General features: G+C 37.0%; 1 protein-coding gene across 1 annotated transcript in view; it reads right to left on the bottom strand.

Moving 5' to 3' along the window:
* Nucleotides 1-3,741: 3,741 nt before the first annotated feature.
* The window catches only part of ASCC3 (activating signal cointegrator 1 complex subunit 3), a 250,456-nt gene continuing 230,399 nt past the window's right edge, over nucleotides 3,742-23,798 (bottom strand). The window contains exons 38-42 of the mRNA XM_077176551.1: nucleotides 13,140-13,291; nucleotides 12,479-12,629; nucleotides 6,420-6,626; nucleotides 4,439-4,614; nucleotides 3,742-4,346 (exon numbers count right to left, since the gene is read on the bottom strand). Of these exons, the coding sequence (XP_077032666.1) occupies nucleotides 4,217-4,346; nucleotides 4,439-4,614; nucleotides 6,420-6,626; nucleotides 12,479-12,629; nucleotides 13,140-13,291 (816 nt within the window). The 3' untranslated portion in view covers nucleotides 3,742-4,216. The remainder of the gene's footprint in view (nucleotides 4,347-4,438; nucleotides 4,615-6,419; nucleotides 6,627-12,478; nucleotides 12,630-13,139; nucleotides 13,292-23,798) is intronic.

Raw genomic sequence — 23,798 nt, 5'->3', positions numbered from 1 at the left:
GTTGCAAACCTGACTAATGTGACAGGGAGTCAATGTGGTTACCAGAATGTAGATATCAAATGCTATTTCAGGTGACTTGGGTTACCTGAGGCATCCACAGAGGTGACAGATACAACAGCACTACATTTCACACCCTCTGCAGCTGGGGTATGTTCTTCAGAAGCTGAATGTAGAGGCCAGAGGAGATATTTCATGTTAAATGGCACCAGATCTTTGCATGTAAGCAACTAAACCAAGGCCAAAATGTGCAATTTAGCTGGAGACCTTTAGGTTGTGGAAAAAATATTTACACTTTGCTTGTATTGCCTTACTTTTCTCTGTTTCAGTACTTACTACATAGGCTACAGTAGTGTCCATAGCACATCATAGAAAGGTGATCTTAAATAATTACTTCTGTGATAATTTACTGCCAGTAATACAGATAGCATCTCTGAACAGGTGAGGTTGTAGGGTTTACAGGTAGCAGAAGGAGCTAAAGAAAAGTTTGCCTTACGTAGGAGGGGGGGAGGCAAGACAGGAGAGTGATGATTCAAAACCCATTGTCCATAAATAAGCCTCTAAGAGAGCTGATGCCTCCTGGAGTAGTAATCAAACTGTCTTAAAAATACCATAGACTCTTGACTGAGGGAAGAACATAGGAATTTGGACTCAGACTGCAATGAGTAAGGGCAGATGCACATGGGATACTTGTCTTTAGGTGTGCTCCCCAGAACTAGAAAATTTGAATTACATAATTTACATTACTTTTTGAATGCATCCTATTCTGTGAGTGTTGAAGTCTTCCACTAGGCTCTAGGGTGAAGGCTGATAAGAGACTTCCTGAAGTTATCTCCAGGATGACCATCTGGAGGTGATCTCTAGAAGCAATGACAAGAGGAATTTTGGGTCATCAGCATAAACTCCTGAATTCATCTGGGTAAGATTTGGGCCTTCAAAGATTCAATTTACAACAGAAAAAGACCTGCAGTAGTGAGGATGGCTTCACGTTGCCACTGATACATTCAGTATCAGAGGTGGGGCATGGTGGTTGGTGGCACATACTCAAACCTCCTCCAGCTCCTGCTGGGTACTGCTGTGATGCTGTTATTAGACTAGGACAGGAAAGCTGGGAAAAGATGAAGCCACAGAGGCAGACTTAAATATGTCTTGATGTACAAGATGTGCCTATTTTTTGTTGCTTTCCAAGTTTTGGAAGAAGTCTCACACCGGAACAGGCATGCACTGACGGCAGCTGCTCCTAGAAGGGGAAGAGGAGAGTAAAAATAAAAACCTACATTAAAAAAACCTACATTAAAAAAATATTAAAAATTTCTCCATGTGCTGTTTCTTTCATTTATCCATAAAGGTGATTATTACATCACTGAAATATTTTTTATTTATTATTATTATTTTTTAAATTCTGTTTGGTATTCATACTTTTGTTAGACAGCTATTCTCACTTTTCACCATGAGATATCACTGGATTGAACACATTCATTGTTCCTTCTAAGCAGCTGTTACAAATGTATCAGAATTCTTTCTCTCGGATTTTTCAGCTAAATACTGGTCCTAATCAATTTGCTTAAATTAATTCTGTATTACTTTAGACTTTGTCATCATGAATCCAATACTTTCATAAAAAAAAAAAACCCAAAAATTATTCAAATATGTTATTTAGAAATGCCACCAAACTATTTCTAAAAACAATTAATACACTAGGAAATACAGTATTTCCAAACCAAAGCACAGATGGCACAAATGACATTACAGAAACTCTTTAATTGATTAATAATGAATACTAAAGCTATTGTCTGCTACTCTGCAGTTAGACTTTCTGTGATGTGCATTTACAAAGCAATAAGAGCTACCATCACTATGTTGGTATGTTTGACTGTGGCATAGTTCTTTCTCCTAATTAATTAAAATTGTTGAGGGACAATGTATTGTTTCAGCCAAGTTTTCCAAAGAAAGGACTTAATTTCTCTGAAAATTTAAACTTTCAAATTAGATGAAACAATTCTCTTTAAAATGGTCTAACACAATGTGTGAGTAACAAACTATTGCCAAACTATTGCCTAACAATGTGAAAAAAATCTGTTTCTTCTGTGACACAACACCATATTACATTGATATAGTCTAAATGGCAAAGGTGGCTTTTGTATTATCTATCATCTATCCATCTCTAAATTTAGTGACAACTTTTTCTATTATCGTTCCATGTTTTTAGGCACATTTCTATAGGTAATATATTACCTATAATAATGAAATATAACATTTTTAATATGATCAGAGCATGCATACACTCAAGTACAGAACTGTTCAATTTAAAATTGCTTCCCACAATTTAAAGATGCCAGATATGAAATAAATTCCTGGTTAACTACTGAGCTTTTAAAATCAGCCAGCCTTCTGCTTGCTGCAGTGTGGTGCTGCCAGCAGGTCAAGAGGTGATCAGCACTGGTAAGGCCACACTAGTGGAGGAGCACCATGTCTGGTTTGAGGCAGAGACGGAATTGTCAGAGAGAGTCCAGAAAAAGGCCATAAAATTGATGATGAAGGGGCTGGACCATCTCTCACATGAGGAAAGGATGAGAGAGCTGGGACTGTTCAGCCTGGAGAAGGCTCAGAGAAATCTTGTCAGTGGGTATCTGAATGGAAGACGTTGATAAGGACACAGCCAAGGTCTTTCCAGTGGTGCCTGGTGACAGGACCAGAGGCAAAGGCACACCTGTCGGTGACACAGAAGAGTCCCTCTTGAATGCAAGAAATACCTTTGTTTAACTGGGAGGGTGACCAAACCCTGGCACAGGTGGTCCAGGGAGGTGGTGGAGTCTCCATATTTGGAGATGTGGTCCTGGCCTCTAGCTGGCCCTGCCTGAGGAAAGGTGTTAGACCAAATGACCTCTAGAGGCCCCTCCCAAAATCAGCCATGCTGTGATTCTATGTAGGTGCAGCATCACCAGTGCCAATTTTTCCTGAAAAGCTTCTAGTAACAACTCTGCTGTATTCTTTCATCTGGTGAAATACAATGGAAATGACAGCAAAATGATCCCTTGGAGAGGTAATGCTTATCAGCTCAATGCAAAGCTGAGCAAGTGCAAATATTAATATTCAGTTTAAGGTCTAGTCTATCTGAATGAAGATGCACTGATGTTTCTTTAAGTATGTTGGCTCCAAGTACTTGCTCAGAATCTTGAATCCTCTTGAGGACTGGCCTCAGGATGCATAGTCTCATCACAAGATAGATGCTGCTGCCTTCTGCCTTCAGATTTATGCCTTGCAGGTACTATCACAGAGCTGTGCATCTCTTACAATTTCTTCTGCCTAGCAGAACCATTCATTGCTCATCATGCCTTCTGCTGCAACCCCCATTTTTGGAGCCTCATGCCCCCTTATTTACAGAAGCTGGTCACCGACTTTAGCACTGAGCCCTAGAACAGGACACCCAATTTTATATGCCTTAGTCCTACAAAATTCAGGAAAGAACACTAAGGAAATTGCATGTATGTAATATATGTGTATATGTATCTACATACATGTAAAGAGTAAACTTTAATAATTATCTACATAAATTGCATCATTGCTATACTGGAAATATTTTTTATGATTTAGCTTGCCCTTATAACTACATTTACTGCTCATATAATTAATATAAATTTGTGACATTTTTCTTTAGAGTATCATTTTCAAAATGTACTATGCATGAAGAGAATTTTTTTACTACATCTCCCATATTTTACACCTACAAATACAGTCAAAACATTCTGGGAATATTTTTATTAAACATGAAATATAACACATCCATTAATATTTTCAGCAGCTCTTAGATCAAATTTTGTATTTTCCCCTATAAATTAAAAAAGTTGAGTATTTAAATGCTATTAATAGACAGGCTATATAACACTTTTCAAAATGAAGATGATAGCCCTGAATTTGCACAAATTACAGTACTGTTCAGTCATTTATTTTGATGTTTTAAAATTCAACTAACAATCTGACTTCTGAGAGAAGAAAGATAAAACAAGAAAAGACAAATCTTCATAAAGGAGTAAGGCCACTGTGGCTAACTCGGTGTCATCAGAGTTAATACAGCAGTCACTTTCGGTGTCCCCGTTGTCTTGAGGTTTGAAGTTGGTTCCAGTAAGGCAGATGCATTTTTGGATGCCCCAGAATGACCAGATGTCTTAGTTGCAGGACCAGTTCTTTTGACTGAGTGGACTTTGCAGAGAGCCTTACTTCAGGCCAGGTGGCTCCTGGCCTCAGTCCCCTCCGTGGGGCCTTGTGCTGGTACAATGTTCAGGTAAATGTCGTACTGTTGGTCCATGCCAAGGTAGCTGTCGCTCATGAGATACAGGGTGTAGATACACCTGAAAAGTAAAACCAGCATTGTTAGTTTGGGAATTGGGTCTTGATTGCTTGGAAAACATAATAACTAAGAGAATTTGAGAGTTTGTCATACTTTCCAGGAGTTTCTGGAGTATAAAAAGCAATGGAAACAGTATTTCGATTTCTGACATATCCAGTTCTTTTCAGGGCGATGAGTTCTTTTTTATCAACTTCTCCCAATATCAAAAACCATCCTTCATCCTTAACTTTGGGGAATCGAGGAGCCATTGCTTTACTGTCCTGCTTTCCCTGTTGGGGAAAAGAAACAGCTTAGGAAAACTAGAATTCACCTTTCCAAAATGACATTTTTCCTTGAATGAGAAACACCTCACAACCATATTGCTGTAAATTGTTAGGTAAGGCTATAATTTAGCTAGACTAAAATAGTGTTATTTCTTTCTAGAAGAAGGGTTAAAAAAATAAAATAAAAAATTACAGTCCACAGATAAAAATCCAGAATGGAAGATATTATTTCACTTATTTTGTAAACTACTAAAACTTGAATGAAAAAACTATTCCCTTTCTGTAATTTTATCTAATATATTCCCAATACAGAAACGTGAATTGTAAACCTAGCATCTTTAAATAAAGCTAATCCATTTTATTCAAGATTAATATAAAGACAAAACCAACACTTAGTAGAGTTTGGTATAGCAAAAGGAAAGATTATTTCAGTGATTCTTTAAGACAGTGACTTTACTGCTGGAAGCTGAAGACAGAATGATGCACGCTTAATCAACATTCATTTTGCATTTTTAGAGGAAAAGGTTTTACTGAAGATTTATATGGAAGAAGAAACACCACCACAGCAATGAAGCTTTAGGAACAGTTTGATCCAGCTGTTTTTTACAAAAGAGGGATCAAATTCTAGGAGAGGTTTATAAAAAAGTGATCACTGCATGAAATGATTCTGCTCCTTTCACTTCCATGGCTTCTGCTTAGGAAAAGTCTCTGCCAGTAACTGGCACAGCAAAAAGAATGATGTATGTATGAGCTTTGCCCTTTGTTCTTCCTAAAATAAGACAGTTTCCCCTTGCAACTATAGTGAATCTGCTGTAGTCATGAAAAAAGTCTTTTGAGAAACAAGAATACTTTTCAAATATAATTCCTAACTAATGTAAGATAACTTCAGGATTTTCAAGAGCACACATGTATCTCCATTATTATTAAAATGGAATTTTCTTAAGAGTCTCAGAACTAACATCTAAAACTATTCTTTACTTTTATCTTCGGCTCTTTGCATCTTACCAAAATGCTGGTAATTATAATTCTTAATTATTTGAAATGTTAGAGAAATTAATTACCAAAATTATAACCATGGTGGTCCATACGTCATTCATGGTATGTAAATGACAGAGAAAGGCCTGGATAAGTGAGTGACAGCTCCATTGTCAGCAGTGCATGAAGGCAGGTCCAGCTCTCTTCAGATCTGACACACAGACACAGCCAGGTACTGCTGCTGGGGCAGAGCAGCTGGGAAACAGTGCAGCTCCTGGAGTTTCTGAATTGGCACACCAAGATTTACTGAGGGCCCAGCAAGCTGACCAGCCCAGAAGGCAATGAGATGTGCTTTAAATGGGCAAAGGGCTGGGAATGAAATGTAGTGGGAAAGAATTGTACGTGGAAGTTGTTCTAGGAGCTGTTCAAAAGAGCATCAGATGTAAAATATAAGGAAAATATTCTCAGTAAAGGCCTGAGGAGGTGTTACAAATAGAAACATATTTATAGGTGTGAGTCTGTACGCAGTTTGGAAGCACCTGTGAACATAACTGGAAAGCCTATAAATTAGTTTGATTTTTTTTTTTTTCATTGACTTGGTCTAGGATTTTACCTTAAGAGCCTACTTACTATCCTGTTGCAACCTGGAAAAAACCATTTTCTTCACTATGAATACAGAAAAGGTATTAGAATATAGAATATGAATATAGAAAGTGCTTATAACTTACATAATACTTAAACCATAAAGAAACCTATTATACTGTATAAAGCATCATTGACAATGTAAATGAATTATTGGACACTTGTGCAGGGAAGGAAATGATAGATAAGTCTACCTGGTACCCCATCTGGGTTCTGTGCAGGTTTATTTGGAGCACATACTCTTGATCAGCATGCAGTTTGATCCATCTCTTGTCATCTCGTGTGTCTGTTGTCCAAGAAGGAACAGGTACTTCATTCTGTGGCTGAACTGCATCATCCCAACTGCCCTTAATGCTCAGACTGATGTTCAGAATTGGCAAACGGCACAAGAAATTCCAAGCCTGTAGAAAAAAACAGATCCCTATGGATTACGAGATAATCTATACAATCGTTGCCACTCTAACAATAATTCAATGTGCAGTCTACATATTTATTCTATAATAATAATATTTTATTGTGTATTAGAATATATATAATTGTACAACTCTCAATCATAAGCATAAAATACTTTTCATTAACCTCTTATGCTACTTTCTTCCTAGCAAATAAGACAGATGTGAAACTCCTCAAGCACGTTACACATGCCTTGCTAAGATTACTGATGTCTGAACACAGAAAAAATTCCTTACTGCTCCCGATTAAAGTATTTTTTCCCTATAAGCCACTTAAAAACTAGTATAATTAAGTTTTAAATTAAACTTCCTTAGCATAATCCATAAAGAACAAGTCACTGCAGTGCTAATTAGCAATAGGCAAACCTCAGAGAGTTCAGAGGATCAGTTCAGATAATTAACCAAAAGTTCAACTGCATATCCAAAGTTATCCCTATTTTTTTTTGAGGTTTTCTTGCATCGATCCTCATGAACTCTCCTTCTTAGAGGCTTCCTGAGGAATTTTAAGTCTCTGCAGTCTCCCTTGAACTACAACAGGTCGTCAACTTTCTCATCCTTGTGCAGAGAACTGTTGTTAGAGGATACAATCTGTGTAGCTCAACATGACACTCTTAACCTTAAAAAGGCATCCTGAATATGCAGCCCTATGTTTCTCTCATTTTGGTCTCTATCAGACAAGGAAAAGTAGCTCTGAGAAGCTGTGACAAAAATGGAAGGGAGCAATGTAGGCTTTCATTTAGTAAAAAAGAAAATCAGCACGTTCATGCAATGAAATTTGTTAGGAAAAAGAAATGCTATTGGCTGTGGAATGGAGGCAGTGATTTGTGGCCTTTCTATGGCTGACAAAGATAGATGAGGATGGCGCTGGAAGAAAAAAACTAAAGACCAAGAATCACCCTCTGCCCTGACATCTTTCCCCTCCATCCCCAGAAAAGAACAGGAATCAGCATATATGAAAAGCTAGAGGGTGGGAAGGAGAAGAAGGAAATAAGAATATTGGTCTTGGAAAAGAGCCATCAGACGCCAAAATGGGAACTTGTGGGAACAAAGAGGGTAGGCATAGTCACATGGGCAATAGCATGGAGCAGAAATGTTTTATCTGGAAAAAGACTAAAGCATATTTTATTTTTCAAGTATGGGTTTGACCATGTAGAGTTTCAACAAAATGTATTTTCATTTAGATTGTGTCTGATGTGTCTGATTGTCTCGATGTGTCTGATTACTTTTTCTGTGCTGGAAGGCCTAGAGGCCTAATGAAAGCTCAGTTTGCTTTTTGCAGACATCATTGCCACGAGTCATACTGACAATAATAGCACATGGAGTCATACTGACAATAATAGTGCATGTCAATGCATGATTAGGGATACAGCAGCCAGGGAAAGCAGATCTAAGGTTGTGCTGCCCTAGGAAAGGTGGTGCTGTCTCTCTCTCTCCAGGGTTCTCCCCACCAGCTCACTGTGCCTGTCTCCATCCCTGGCATGTTGGCATTGCCATGCTGGGATTGTGCAGCTAGATGGATCAGCTTGCTAATCATTTTGGTGACAGCATGAACTTAGATCAGCTTAAAGCTGATTGTGGCAACATATTCTCTAATCCTGCAACTCTGAATAAGCATGAGCCTTCAGTGCCACTGAAAGAAGTGGTCCAGCCTCCTCCCCTGCTGGCACAAGCATTCATGAAGCCAGTTGGCTACGGGCCACTTTGACTGTCAGTGAGAGGGCTGGTAGGATTCCTCCTCCTCCCCTTGTCCCCAGATGCTCATTCCCACCTCCTTGCCTGAGGCAGACGCAGCATTTGTGCAGCTGTGCGGAGAGCTGGGTCAGGGGAGGTGAAAGCGGCACGGAGAGGGCAGGACTGCCCATTTCGGCTGCAGCACAGGCTTATTTGGATTAAAATGGCTGCATTACCAGAGCCTGGCTGAACTAAATGAGAAAACTGGGTTCAGCTACAAACTAATCTCTCTCTCTCTCTCTTTCCTCTTCTGTGTACTGCATGAACAGCTGTGTCTGTTCAGTGCAGAAGGTGGGGAGGGCCAGCTGTGAGCGCTCAGGACCTGCAGTGTAAAAGGAGGGGACACAGATAAATTGCACCAATGTTCTTAATGGTGTCTTAGCTGCGAAATGACAGGAAAATTGTAACAGAAACTAAAGAGATAGGACTTTAAGGAATTAATACATCTCTCTTTTTCCCAACTCTGAAAGAAAATGGGGGAAAAAAAGACAGCACTTTGAAGAAGGTGAAAAAAATACCACTGACATTCTTAACTAAGTAATTGTTGCTATGATTTTGATACATATAATACACAAGACTACTATACCTGCTTCCAGCAAATCACACCAAATGACAACTTGAGCAGGAACATCTCAGCTGGAAAATGATTTTATGTTCAATGTAAAGGTTTTTAAGAAGAAACTTAGGGTAGGAACTCTACAGACCCACTGTGTCTCTGTGTGTGTAAGCAGAGTATTTCTGCCGAGATTAGGAGAGGCACTCTGATATAAACCAACCTGGTGATCATCTCTTTGGTTGTACTTTAGATATCATTTGTATCAAAAGTACATAAAAGCTTGAAAGCTTTTATGTGTCTCAAAGGACAAGACCAGTTACAAATATGTTAGAATAAAGTTTAATTTCAGCAGAGATCATAATGTAGTAACTCCTTTAGTGGCATTACCTGTTAGCTTCACCATAGTCCAGTGAAGATTATGATTTGGGCTGGTTTATATCATACAATCCCAACATAATCTATTTGTCAAAGGCTGTCATGTCATCATGCAGTTTTCATAACACAAACAAACTAAAGTAACTCTGAGTAACTTTCTAATTAGATAAGAAAGCAAATTTAATATGTCATCCTATGAGGGCAGGTGACAGTTGTATTTGATGATCTTAAGGGTCTTTTCCAACCTAAAGGATTCTATGATTCCTTGATTTCTCATGTCTTGTGTATTTGAAAATTATAGGCAAAGTTAGTACTGCTTGATCATTGATACAGTATGCACAGCAGGCTGCCTTTTTATCATGCATGCAATGTGGGGAAAATGAAGAAATGCTTTTCTCACTAAGGAAAAAAGTCAAGTAGTAGCAGGTGAAAATGAAAAGATTATAGGAACACAGATACTTCCAGAGTAAAAGTAGATTATACCAAAGTAGAGATAATATTTATTTATTTTCAATCTTGAAGTTTCCTTTTTCTCTTTCAAAAACATCAATATCAACTCAATATTTTAAAAGGTGCTTAATGCCTAAGTGACTTAGAAGCTGAACGAGATTTGTTAAAGAAATATGATTCACAAGGAATCACTGAACCATAGAGCTTTGACCAAAGAGTGGGGTTAGTCTAAATAGTTTGAATTTAGGTTGTCAGCTTTTAAACCCCCTCCCCGACTTTCATTGAGGTTTGGAATTATAATACTAAATTCTGTAAAATTAAACTCAGGCCTCCCATGTGGCTTAGGTATTTTTTGAAATTTTAATGGGGCTTTTTCGCTGTATAGGAAGACACAAGAACATATCAGCTCCTTTTAAATCTATCAACATATCCAATATATACATGCAGATATATACTATACATATACATTTATCTACCAAGGCCATAGATTCAAATTATAATCAAATGAAAAATTCTTCATAAACCTTTGGGAACATCATTAGTATTTTTGCCAATAATCTATCTCCCCAGGACCTAGCCTAATATTCCAAACCCATGAGCAGCTTCAAGAGCTGCTATTTAAAAATTAATTACCAATCTGCTTAAAAGGCATTTTCTTCTTTCCAAATGTAAAACTTCTTCCTTTTCCCATCTGTCTGAAATATATGTAAAGCTTAAGCTGTTTTTACCAGTGTCTTGCTAGTAATCTTTAGCTTTAAGATATGGGTTCAATATACTTTGAGTGAGAAGTAAAAGGTTTTTTAGGAAAAGAATGGTTTTGGCAATTTAGTGTCATATTTACCCCTTTATTTGGCTCTGTTCATGTCTGGTGCCAGAATGCTAGGCTTAAACTCTCTAGTCTGATATTCTTTCTTTATAGAAAACATAGAATATAGATGTTGAAGAATTTTTCTCTTGCTTGGCCCCTCTCTATGTGAGCACTGAAAGACTTTACATATGAAGACACTCAACAGGCAGTCTCAATATGAATTTTAATTCTCTGCAAGGTATTACAATAGTTTTAAACTTTTTTTTTTTTCTATAAAAAATAGTGCAAGGAATATAACATATTGGTATAAAGCTTTCACATTTATAGTGCCCTGCACAACACAATCATGGTTTCACTATATACCCAATACAGCCATTCCCAGCTCATGGAAATGAAAGTTTCTCCTCACATGATGGGAAGACATTATGTTTTTCCCTGTTATATGCATCTGTATTTACAAACATAGATATATAGAGGCATAGAGTCACTCACAGTGTGAACGTACACACCACATACACGCAAGCTATTTTTGAAGAAACTGCTAAGACATTTCAATACCAGCCAAACATATTTATCTGAGGATTAATCTTCATCTATTGAATCAGACGAGAACACTGCCATGCATACAATTATTTAATTAGCAGCCAAATCCTCTGCCAGTCAGCAGCCGTTCCAGGCATACTGATGGGGCAGTAGATGCAAATCTCACAGTAGTACTGCTTTTTCTCATTACTACTGCAATTAGCACTTAAATTGATGCTTTAAACATACTAATTTCTGGAATAATTCAGGATTTGTATGTTACCTGGGATCGCCTCACTGCAGAGACGACACCAGATTGCTACGCAAATTGAAGCACTTTTGAGCCAAATAACCATCATCATATCAGACAGAGCCAATTTGCATTTGCTTTTAAAGATAACAGAATGGCAATTTATGCAAATAAATTAAGTAAGTTTACTTCTGAGTTCTCCCTGAACTAATTATAACAATGTTCTAATTTTTTATCACATCTGAAAGTTGGACTGAAATCAATGTGTATTATGTTAGAAATCTGTTGTTAAAGGAAGCCTTTTTTTGATGTCAATACATTTTCTTAATTCAAAATTTTGATGTTAATTTGGTTACAAATGCAGATGTCTGTTACAGACATTTAAGTACTTTTCTTCTTGTTTGCATATCAGTAAAAGGTTTAACTGAAGCTGAACAGTCAAACTGTCCTTTTAAACATTCAAATAAAAAACATTAAAGTATCGCTTTTGAAGTTTTCATCTTTCCTACATTTATTTGAAATCAATAGGCTTAGAATGTGATGAATGCTATGGAATATAGCTATCCTTTGCTGCAAATGCCTTGAAAATGAGACTTTAGCAGATCAACATTTTGGAACAGTATTTTTTTTCCCTCCCCTGTGAAGTATGAAATTTTCATCTTCTTTTTCTGTTTCAAACACAAAATGAGTGCTAGATCTTTTACTAAGAGTATTCTCACAAAAAATGGTGTTTGACAGACCACTTCAGAAGCCAGCTATGATGACATTTGCAATGCATGTATTCCTAGTGCAGAGCTATGAAAGGGTGGATAACACTCAGCAGATTGAATGACCTACAGAAGCATCTTTAGAGCAGGGAGATGTGGTAATATCATCCATAAACCAGAGTCTGTTACTGCTTAGCAGGGAATAAGTGAGAATAATATTAAGAAAACAGGCAGAGAAGAACTTCTGTAAAGCCAGCAGTACCCTGAAATTAGAGCAATGAACGTGTTGCACTTTTATACTGAACGTCACATGGTATTTACTGAAGGAGAGAGAATATTTCTTTTCCCAACTACTCTTCCTTTCCAATCACAATGATAATGGTCACAGATAGAAAGTGTTACCTGTGAAATGTGTGCTGCTGGCAACTCACTGTCCACAATGGAAGCAAAAACATTCTCTTTTCCTTCGCAGACAGCCATTAGTTCGGGAAGACACTCGATAGGTCCTTGGTAACCTCCATGCACACTCTTCCTCTGGCCTTGGCTCCACTTCCTGATACAGACAGCAAAACATATGCCCAGGGAGGGAAAGCAAACATTTGTATTCAGTTGTTTTGGTGGTAAAACTCAATACTGCGTTCTGTTTTTAAAGGGTGGTCATTTATTTTTGTTAGCATTAATTACTGCATCATCTAAGCATCTATAGAGCTTTGCATTATCTATGATGTTAAGATGGATACTAATGTAGTTTTATAATGGATTAAAATAAAGAGATAATTAACATACAGAGTTAGATTTGTTAGGACTTGGAACCCTTCCAGTGGTCTCTTGTTAATTTGTCTGGAATCACGGTTCTCAAAATAATCTGTGGGGGTTAATTAATCAATGAATATTGAAAACAGAAACAGAAAATCCATTTGGGAAAGCATCACTGTGAAAGACAGAGCTCTGCTTCTGATTCGTTAACGAAGATTCTCAGGCACAACAATGCCATTCAAACACCATCAGCAGCAGCAAGTAGAAATAAATTGGAAACCTGCTAATGCTTAAAAGAATTACATACCGAAAAAGGTAAAGATGCTGGAGCTCTACATTTGGCAAAGTAAGCAGGGATGAGTCATGTATCCATCTACCCTGAACCACCATCTGCACCAGGTTGGTTATGTTCAGAGCAGTCACCAGCCAGCCATGATGGGCTGCTACGTCCAGCATTGCCTAAGCAAAGGAGACACGTAATAAAAAAACCCCGCAAATATAATTGCATACCTGGTTCATACAATGTGATTAATGTTTAACATACAGTGACTTCTAGGTCTTAACATAAGAATTTACTGCAACCTCTATTATGGCAGTTAGACACTTTTGGAATTAACCTTGAGAAAAGATGAATTAAATCCTCTATCACTGTCATCAGTTCTTATTCTCGAAATGGTAATTTACACAATGGTTTTGGGGGTGAGGACTGAAGGTAAACTCTTTTCCTTACAAATAACTGCTGTTTGACACAACTCAACTCAGAATGAAGGGAAAAATCAACATTTACTGTAAAAGAAAAGGTTACAATTAATGGCAGTATTTATTTATATTTTGACATGAGAGCTTTCTCAGAATTACATAATTATTCAAAAATCCTTGAGCTATTTAAGAAAAACACCAATATATTTACATTTGTTCAAAAATTAATACTAATGTCATTTACGAGTAGCAATTATTATTTCCATTTGAACTAAGTACTTAAAAAAATCCCTGGAATTGGACTAGATAAAAGCACTAAAATTTAGCTTAATAGCATATTAGAGGTTTTATTCAACACTGACACATAAGTTGAAGAAAGCCTACGAAATAGCTTATATTTTAGCTATGGTGACTAAAAGTGATCTGAAACAAAATTAATTTCACCCTTAATTGCACTGTGAACAGTTGACTGTCTTGAGAATGAGGGTGAGGGATACTTGGCTGTCTCTCCCTTGGCATCTCTATCCTGATCCTGAAAAGCTTCCCCAAAGTACACAGAAAACACAAGCAAACAAAAAGCCCCTATGCAGCTATACATCAGATTTCAAAGTGTTAAAAATCATCCTGCCTTCCATGCCTCATGACTTTCTGTTCCATTTCTACTTCCTGTGTTTTGACAGTACAAATAAGAGGTATATTGTTTACTAACAGTATAGCTCTTATTTGTATAGAGATCTAAAGCTAATTCAGTATGGATTTGCACTGCAAATGGCCCTATGGACATGAAAAAAATGGTTCTGCTTGCTTTTTTCCTTGACTGGACTTACACTCTGTTTGGTTAGTCTGAAAGTGAATTTAAGAGTTCTTCCAAGGAAAAAAGGACGAAACATGAATTTTTGGTTTCAACTTTTTAAAATAGTAAATGCAGATATTTGGATATGTAACATACTTTCTACTCTGTCTATAGTACATTGAATGAATTATTATGATTTATGAAAGCATTTCAGCTGGTGAAAAAAATAATGCCATAATGTATTAGTTGTCTTGCTTATTTTGTTGTTCAATAACATTATGATCACAATAAAGTGTGGGTCCTCGTATTAAAACACTAAACACTAAACCACACATCGGAGTAGAAAGTCATATATTTAACAGTAGTTCACCATGGAGGGAGTTTAATGTTTGATTAAAATATGAGAAAATAGTTTTTTTTCAAGAAAGTGAGGAACATTGATATATTGAGTCTGGTGTACTGAACAGTTTCAACACCTTTTTAAATACCATCTTGGTGTTAGGAGGGTTGTAGTTTGATTTTATGACTAGGCTTCAGATGTTTCCATGGGTTTTTCTTGTAAACACAAATGATATTGCTTGATACTTAGGCAGCAGATACCTGCACCATTTTAACTTATTTTCCAGCCACTAGTGTAATGAGGAGAAGCTGTCTGTGTAAGTCTTTACATTTAATCAAATGTTTTACAGACAAACAAAAGGCAGCATTTACTTAAGGCAAACTAAACAGTGAAATCTTCTTTAAACAAAGGAGTTGTTTACACACGCAGAGCTATTTCAATTAAATTACACTGATTCTGGAGAAATACTGACTTTAAAGACACAAGTTAGTTTCACTCCTGGCCGAGTCACACAGTTTATTTTAGCAGTTTACAATGCAATTTCAACAGGTTTTTTTTTCCAGATTGGGGTGATAAGATCAGTGACACTTAGAAAAATATTTGAAGTGTTACCCTGTATTACCCAAATGTTGTCTCATTTCTCATGAATTGTGGATAAAGGGCCTTTCAGCTAATAAAGATTCAGATTTAATATTTAATTTTTTGGAGGAAGAGTCATAGCATCCTGAAACTCTCTAACATTCCTAATGACCCTAAAACCAGCACCTCACAACACAATCTTACTGGTATCCATTTTCTGTCTCTTCACTTGGTTTGCCAAAGTGATTTCCATGCAGGATTGTTTTCACCAAGTAGAAAATAAAATTATGTTAGAAATCACATTGGAAAGGAGAAGCTTTGTGGCCTGCAGATTTATATGTTGGTGCACATGACATTTACTTGCATAAGGAGGGAATTGTTCTCAGCATCAGACTGGAGTGAGTCTTTGAAACTTACAAGGCGAGTTGCTCTTTACCTGATTTCACATTTTACATTTATTTGAATGTAAAATGCAGTATATTGAAGACTATCCTTACAGTACAGCCCGTGTTTCTGAGCAGTCTGTGTTGCTGAGACAGTCTGGTATCTGCCTCCTGCTCTCCACTACCTGTTTCTTGCTCTTTTCTGCTATTCTGACAGCCTGAAACATCATGTTCCCCAGTGATGATACTGCTGTACGTATGTGAAGAATAACTGGTGCATAAATATCTTGTATTTTCCATGAATGACAAGAAGAATACAGCAAGTTGTATTTTTAGTCAGCATGAAGCAGTGGTATTTTATAGAATGCTTCTGGAGATGCACACATAACACTGTTTACATTGTTTTGGTGTTTTTTTTCTTTTTAAATCTATCCTTCTCCCCCCTTTTAAACAGAGGTTTGAAAAGGGGAAAAGAAGAGTGAAGATGTAAGAGAAAGATAAATCTAAAACAAGCTATACTTTGAAATTAACTGGAGGACCCTTTCAGATGGAAAATCTCCTAGAAATTGATAGAGGCCTACAGACAGACATCCCGTAGGGAGTACGGAAAGCCTGTGTGTGTAAGGCTCTGTGTTCCACATTGTTATAATGAATCCACACGGCAAATCCTCTTTTCCTCCTTATTTTCTGCTTCTTTACCCATAGAATTTATTCACAGCATCTCTATCTGGATGTGAAATCCAAGACAGTGACATTGTGAAAAAGTCAGAACAATGGTAAAGTTGGCTTGTTTCATCTGCTGCCTTGGAAACCTCCACACATTTTGTTTTCCTCTAAGTGTAAAACATGGAGATGCTTGATACTTAAATGGTTACTGAAATTCCTATAAATACTCAAGGTAACAAATTGAGTTATTCCCCTATCTCCATACATAAATATAAGCAACTAAACAAAGAAGATAATACAAACCACAAAATTTTAAAGTATTTAATATTTATATTATCTGATGAATAATATATTTAGTTTCTCTAGTTTATCTAGTTGCTACCTGTTTAGCTTGTTGTATAACCAGTATAATTTTATAGAAACTTATGGCTTTTTAAGCTCTTATTTTGCAAAATTGTAAATAAATTCTAAATATCTTAGAGTGGGTAAGATTGGAACAGATTATTATTCTAAATTGGGAAATGGCACAAAGTAGTTACCTGCCTTTTAAGCCTTCAGAATTTAAAGCAATACGGGATAATTTCATCACAGAGAGAAATTTAAAGGAAGACAGTGAATGCAACAAGTGAAACAGGAAACAGTAAAGATGCTTTAAATACAGAAAAAAAAACCCCATGTATTTTTTGGTAAACCAACAAATTAAATAACAAAAAACCAAACCAAAATAAAAAACACCCCTCTAAGCCCACCACTTTTTAACCTGAAGTAGAATAACTGGGGTAAATAGATGGAGTCAAGGGAATTATTGGTTGTTATAATAGCAAATATGTTCACCATCCTCTTATTTGGGGCTCCTTCTGCACTTAGGAGGATTAAAAGCAGATGCCTATACTGAGATTGGTTTTCATGAAAGATTCAGGCAATAGCTCTTAAGCCTTCCCAATGTCATACTTGGACAGTTACAAAGTAAAAACAGCAATTAGTGACACCTCCTTTACATTTTGTCTGTTACTATCAAAACCAGCTTAGCTTGTGCCAATGTGGGAAGCAATGACCTATTAACCATGGCTGGGGCAGCACAAAAATGCCAGTGATCAGCAGCTCACTGATGTAGATGTTGTCAGGTATGGCAAAACCTTTCATTCTGATGGTATTTGGAATTGAGTGTCAAAATGTTTGGATCAAAATCATGCTATTGCTGTCATCATCCCAGCATTAAGACAACACCATCAGCATCTGCGATCAGGTTTTCATCTTCTGTTTTTCAGGAGCAGCAGCTGCTTATCCTTAGGTATGGAATGATTTAAACTGACAAAACTGTACCTTTCTGGTCTGACACGAAGCTGAAATTTAACAGTCTGTCTCTTTCTAGCCAAAGTCATTACTGGTGGATGGAATTTACATGATGGTTTGTAACTCTCTAGTTTGAGGGGAAGCAAAGATGGAGGCAGGATGTGGAAGAGGTGAGTGTGTGGCACACTCACTGACAGCAAAACACTGCATTTCTCTGGTGTTATTAAGCACTCCCTCTATGTGCTCAAAATAAATTGGAACACGAAATTGTTCCATAATGAACAAACACCCCCATTCACGCCCACTCATTTAGGAGATTTTTCAGGCTACTAAAAAATCCTGATTGCTAAATTCTTTCTTCTAGAGACTTCTTAACAAAGTTTTTATAAACACTGTTTTTGGTATTACTTTCACATCCTTCATTTGAAAGTCAGATACTCTGGATCACTCTTGTACGACTGGGTAGGTGGCAGGGGACCAGACTGAAACTAGCAGAATTTCTGATTTACCCAAATGACTTAAATAGCTTTTTCCTTTAAGATAAGCTATTGAAGTGTTAAAAGTGATACAGATTGCATCTCATTAACAGAGCCTGCATACTGCTTAGAATAATTTCTTCTTCTTTTTGAAGTCACCTGTCCTATAACTCTGAATATACTGAGCATTTTGACTTAAATCCTGTAAACATAAATGTTACTATTTTGTGGATAAATTATATTTAAGCAAAGTGTCAATGGAACTATAATGATAACTGCTTTGGATACAGAGGCAAGCTAAAGAAATGTAAGAAATGCCATTTCAGTGGAGAACCACATCTGTGACTACTCAGCTAGAAGCTGAGTGCCTACAGTGATGCCATTGGTGGCAATGACTTTGTGGATAGGGACTAAAATTTCAGGTGTACTTAGGGTGAGTTACATGGCTCAAATTTATCTACTCTTAAAAGATTAATCTTATTTGTTGTATCAGTGCTTCACAGTCTATGACACTTTGTTTAGTGCTTTTATTCATGAATTGGAAGTTTAGTGTAGGACTAAATTTCAGTTACATGTCGAAGTTTAAATCCATAGATCTATTAAAATTATTACAATTGTGCCTACTTACAGCTGTTTAAGACTACAGAATTTATGTGACAAATATTTATAGATAACAGACAAAAGTGTATGCATTTTACCAATTTTTCTAAAAAATTATTAATTCAGAATAACAATAATTATTTTGCACATGCTTCAAATGTAGGAAGCCTTCCAATACATAAGATTATATTATGATCCACATGTGACTTGATATTCTGCTAATAAAAGTAAAATATTTTTTCAGATTTTAAAGCATGCCATGTACTTTAAGTTTCATGTTTTCATATAAATCATGACTATGATGCTTCAATTACATAGCTCAGAAACAGCAACTGACTTGAAAAGTTGGAATTTATTTGAAGAAGTATTACAGAGACTTTAAGTTCACTACCTTTGGTATGTATATATCAGTAAAACAGGTATCTACAGAATCTTTGAAATTCAGAGGTCTAGTTCAAAATTACTTTTTAGCAATGTTTTAATCTGGGGGGGGGGGAAGTTCTTTCAGATCAATTAAATCACCCCTGCACAGCTGTGTGGTTTCAGCCTACAGAACATCCCCCCTGTACTTCATCAGAGATATAGTGAATAAGTTGTAATTAATCCTATTCAGGAGGCACTCCTTTTATACTGCCCTCTGTATCCTACTTCTCTTCACTTTTTTTTTTTACAAGCATATTCAGTCTCCTCTTCCATATGCTCTGCTACCCCCTATGAGAGACTAATTCTTCATTCTCTCATCATCATAAAGGTCTCACTGATGTATGCAAATTACAACCTTCCTAGCTGCTTCACAAGATTCCTATCCCTGTATTCATCCTTTAGCCTCCATAGTAACATTATTAGTATTTTCAGAACTGGAGAAAGGACAAACCATTTACTGTCCAGATTTAGTGGAGTGCAACCCTTGGGTTCTTACTGATTTCTTTTAATAGTATTACAGAAATAAAAGCAGCTGCAGAGTGTGGTATCAGCAATGGAAACTTGGTAGGGAAGAACCCATCACTCAGAACTCACTGAGTCCCAATAGCCAATTTATTTTCAAATTGCTAATTCATAAATTGATATTTTCTACTATACCAGCAAACTGTAAAAAGAAAAAATGTTTTTGATAAGAATCACTTTGCAATAAATCCCAATTTCCTAACATAAACAATGTCTTAATGCCAGCACTTGTTTCAAATATTACACAAATCTACCAAAACCATGAAAGATACACAGCATCTTTCTCATAATAAATCTGTTCTTTTTACAGTTTAGAGTCAGTTTCAATGTAGGTATGTAATATTTTGCCAATAATCAAAATTTTTTTAGTGCATTCACAAGAACCCTTTTCAACAGCAACAGTTATTCCCAGTAACTTTCTCCTGAACTTTTAGCCCCTTAAGGTTAGCATTCAGGAAGCTCAGCTGCTGTCTAACAAACTTAATTAATCAAAAAGTCATTTCCGAGCTGTAACTATGAGTAAAAGTGCTTCAAGTGTGCTAGCAAGCCTACAAGTTAATCAAAATGCTAATGCAGTACAAATTAAAGTTGTGATTAACATTTCACAGTAGCTGCTTAAGTGAATTGATCACACAAATGGGTTAAGCATTACTCATTTCCTCCAGCCCCAACTGGGAAAAGGTTTGTCATGGCTGGGGGAGGGATGAGGCGCAAGCAGCACCAAATCATCATTAAACCCTCACCAAGGTGCTTCCATACACCACAGCACTGATTATCCACAGCAAGCAAAGCTCCAGCCCCACAAAGGTAACCCTCCCTTCTCCCACATATATACCTACACAACACAAGCAGGAAGCATTTTCAGCCCAACCTGTCCAGGCACTTTCCTTACAAAGTGATCGATTGATGGTTAGTATCTATAAGTGAGCGTTGCCACACAGTATAAGCATGACAAGATTTTTTTATTATTCTATTATTTCCACACTCCTGATGTGCAATAATAGCCATACAGCCATGAAAGCAGCCAGTATTTAAGTAAAATTGCAAACATTGTGATATCACTGGGATATTACTGCATATACAAAGAATATGTGTAGCAGCTGAAGAGATGTGGCCTCTGCTCTTCACTTGTTTCTGACTAATGCTCTGCATTCTCAAGTTAATTTGATTCTCTTCCCTTCGTTCAGTAAAGCTGCCCATTTATTTATAGCTGCCAGTGCAACCATTACACAAAAGCTCTTTTCCTGGACACTTCTGGACAAATCTTACACAATGTAAAATAGGCCTTTCCTGTAACTCCCACCACCTGCCAGCAAGCAGTTGGCACACCTGCACTACCAACAAGCAATACATGAGCCCCAATCACTCCTAGGACCTTTAAAAACTTCTCCACCTCCTCATAAGCAGAAAAACAAAAGATCCAAGGGACTTGGCTCTCAAAATCAATAGTTTTAGTGGCTGTTATGAACTGAGGAGATTTCGGGATGATGAGAAGCGCAGAGCTAAAGGACATTTTCTTTCTTTGAGTCTCAAAATGGCAACATGGGCTCCTTTGCATGGCCAGAAGTACTTTTGTGTTCTACTTCTCCTTCTGAGGAGCCACCACCACCCACCCAGCACAGTTGCAGCTTAGTACAGTAAGTATTTTGTACATAAGCCAGCTCTTAGCTGAATTGGGCAGCATATTTATGCAATATTTGACAGCTCTGAACATGTATCACAAAGATGATCCTCATAAGAACTATAGCAAAAGTTGCAGTTTAAATGACCAGAAACAACTTTAACTGGTTTAGAATGGCTGAAGCAGTATTATACACATCACCATCTAGCTAAGAAAACACAGTGCTTAACATAAAGAATATTTTTCTTTCCTGCCAAAATCAGATCCTCCAGAGGACTAACATGATGGGGAATGACAGGGCATTAGGGACAGCATTTCAAGGTCCTTGTTACAGATTTAGGCAATTTCCCATGCAGAGTAGTTTTTCTTCTGCAGTTTGGAATCTGTTTTCATGTCCACCTTCTCTCAATGCCCAGCTACCCTACTGAGATGTGTTTAACACATCCATAGGTAAACACTTCTCAAAGGTTAGGGCTGAGCTCCATGGCAGTTCTACTCCTGGCAATTTTAAAATATTTTATCAACGATTACAGTACAAGTGGAGGCTTGTGGCCAATTCCAATGCAAAGCCAACAACTGTCACATTATTTCTGAGAAGAGACTGCCCTGCTGAATCTGAGAGTGATGGTATTACTGCCTCAATTATCCATTTCAATTAATGCAAATATAGGCAATAGTCTTGGAACAGCAGAATAAGAACTGATCGCTGAATACACAATCACAAAATATAAGGCTTGGCAAAGGAAGCAGAAAAGAGATTAGATTTAGTTTCATGTATTCTTAAATAAGATAGGAAAAAAAGGTGGAGTATAGTCTTTACAATAATAATTGTATCTTATAAAAATGTTAGAGAAATATTTTCATTAGAATTTTTATTATTTAATGTACATTCTCCTAAAAGAAATGGAGAAATGTTTGATTTTGAGAAGCTACTGGAGTGTTCAGCACCATCTTAATGACACCTCTAGCTTTTCTCAGTAAAAATAACAGAGAGTGCTAGGCTTGAAGAGAAAATATTGTCTATTGTAACTGTACTAATGGTATCTGAAGTAAATAAAAATTAAATGAAATGGCCAAGGTCACACAGGAAGCTGAGGCAGGTTTTTTGAGCCATGGGAACCTCCTGCACTTTATCTGTGAGAGCCTGTCACTGATAACAAACTAGATTTTAACTTGAGGTTTTCAGTGTAGAGAAGGGGTCTTTAGCCTAGTCAATGCCTCAGTGGCCATTCATTACAGAGGTGGGAGAGGGAGCAGATAGGCATTCACATTCCAAAAGGCTACATACTGCTATTCCCCATATTTCTGCAATAAAAGGAAAAAAATCTGCATTTCATCCTAGGTATATAAATACTAAATTTTATCTTGCTATAATGAACTCCACCTATAGCTAACTAAGGCTAACCATAGGAAAACTGTAACAAAATATACTTCCTTTTTCTTTATGCTAAAAATTATATTCCCCTATTAAGACAGCAATGTAAGTCCTCAAATTCTGTTAAGTGCTAAAGACTTGAATATTTTGCCATAATTATAAACAAGAGAATTCTAATGTAGAGCCAAAACTTTTAAGACATCCAAGGAAAAATGATTTAAGAGTTGTTTCATAATTTTTTCATTACAGTATAGTGGAATCTTACCTGGAATCCAGCAGCTACATTTACCTATGTAATGCTCTTAACATGGTTTTCTGCTGGACCAGTAACAATACTCAGCCTGAAGCCACTAGCAATGAAAAAACCCAGAAGATGTTGGAGGAATGGAAGGGAGAATGAAACATGTGGGATAGGAAAGGAGTCATGGGAGGGAAGGCTGATTCAGGTGAAGGACACCACGGAAGATTGGAGAAGTTTAATAGTCTGTGATGGAAAGAGGCTTGCTTACATATCATGGCAAGAGATGGCAAATCTGCACTGCAGGGGACCTGGGATAAAGGCTTGCTGTATAACCACCTATAAAAGCTCTTTGAAAGATCTTTCTTTCTTGTAACAGAAAAGTAATGCTGATATGACAAATCTGTTATTCATGTACCCACCAGCAAAAAGAACATTTTATGTTCAGGTCACAATCTGAAGGTTAGCTATACAACCTCAACACTAAAATAATTTATAAGTAAAAAATAAAAATTCAACGTAACTCAAAAACCAATTCCCGCCCCACTGCTGTGTTTAACGCCTGACGATCGCGAGCGCGTGCTCACACACAGGGAACAGCACCCACTGAATCTGCTCGTCAGTGCATCCTCCCAGGCTTCACTTCCTTTGCTCATAACTAACATTTTTTTTTTCTACCTCTGCTGACCCAGAGTTCATCAGCAGGTCAGTGCTAAGGAAAAAGGTAACAACCAGTATTGAAAGTGTAACCCTGTCTATTGCTTAGATTCTGGGAACTTTAACCTCCCTTTGGAAAGCGTGACTAATAAGATGGAACCAATAATCTCCCGAGAGATGTAAACCATGTGCCAACTTTAAAATACAAAAGTGCTTGCATGTTTTTCTTTTTTTTTTTTCCTTTTTTTTTTTTTAAGATGACTGTATATATAACATGACATAGTAGTTAACTGAAGGTTGG

The sequence above is a fragment of the Agelaius phoeniceus genome, chromosome 3 (assembly GCF_051311805.1).
Source record: "Agelaius phoeniceus isolate bAgePho1 chromosome 3, bAgePho1.hap1, whole genome shotgun sequence".
Taxonomy (NCBI): Eukaryota; Metazoa; Chordata; class Aves; order Passeriformes; family Icteridae; genus Agelaius; species Agelaius phoeniceus.
The sequence above is the reverse complement of the archived record's forward strand: the minus strand, read 5'-3'. Positions and strand labels throughout refer to the sequence as shown.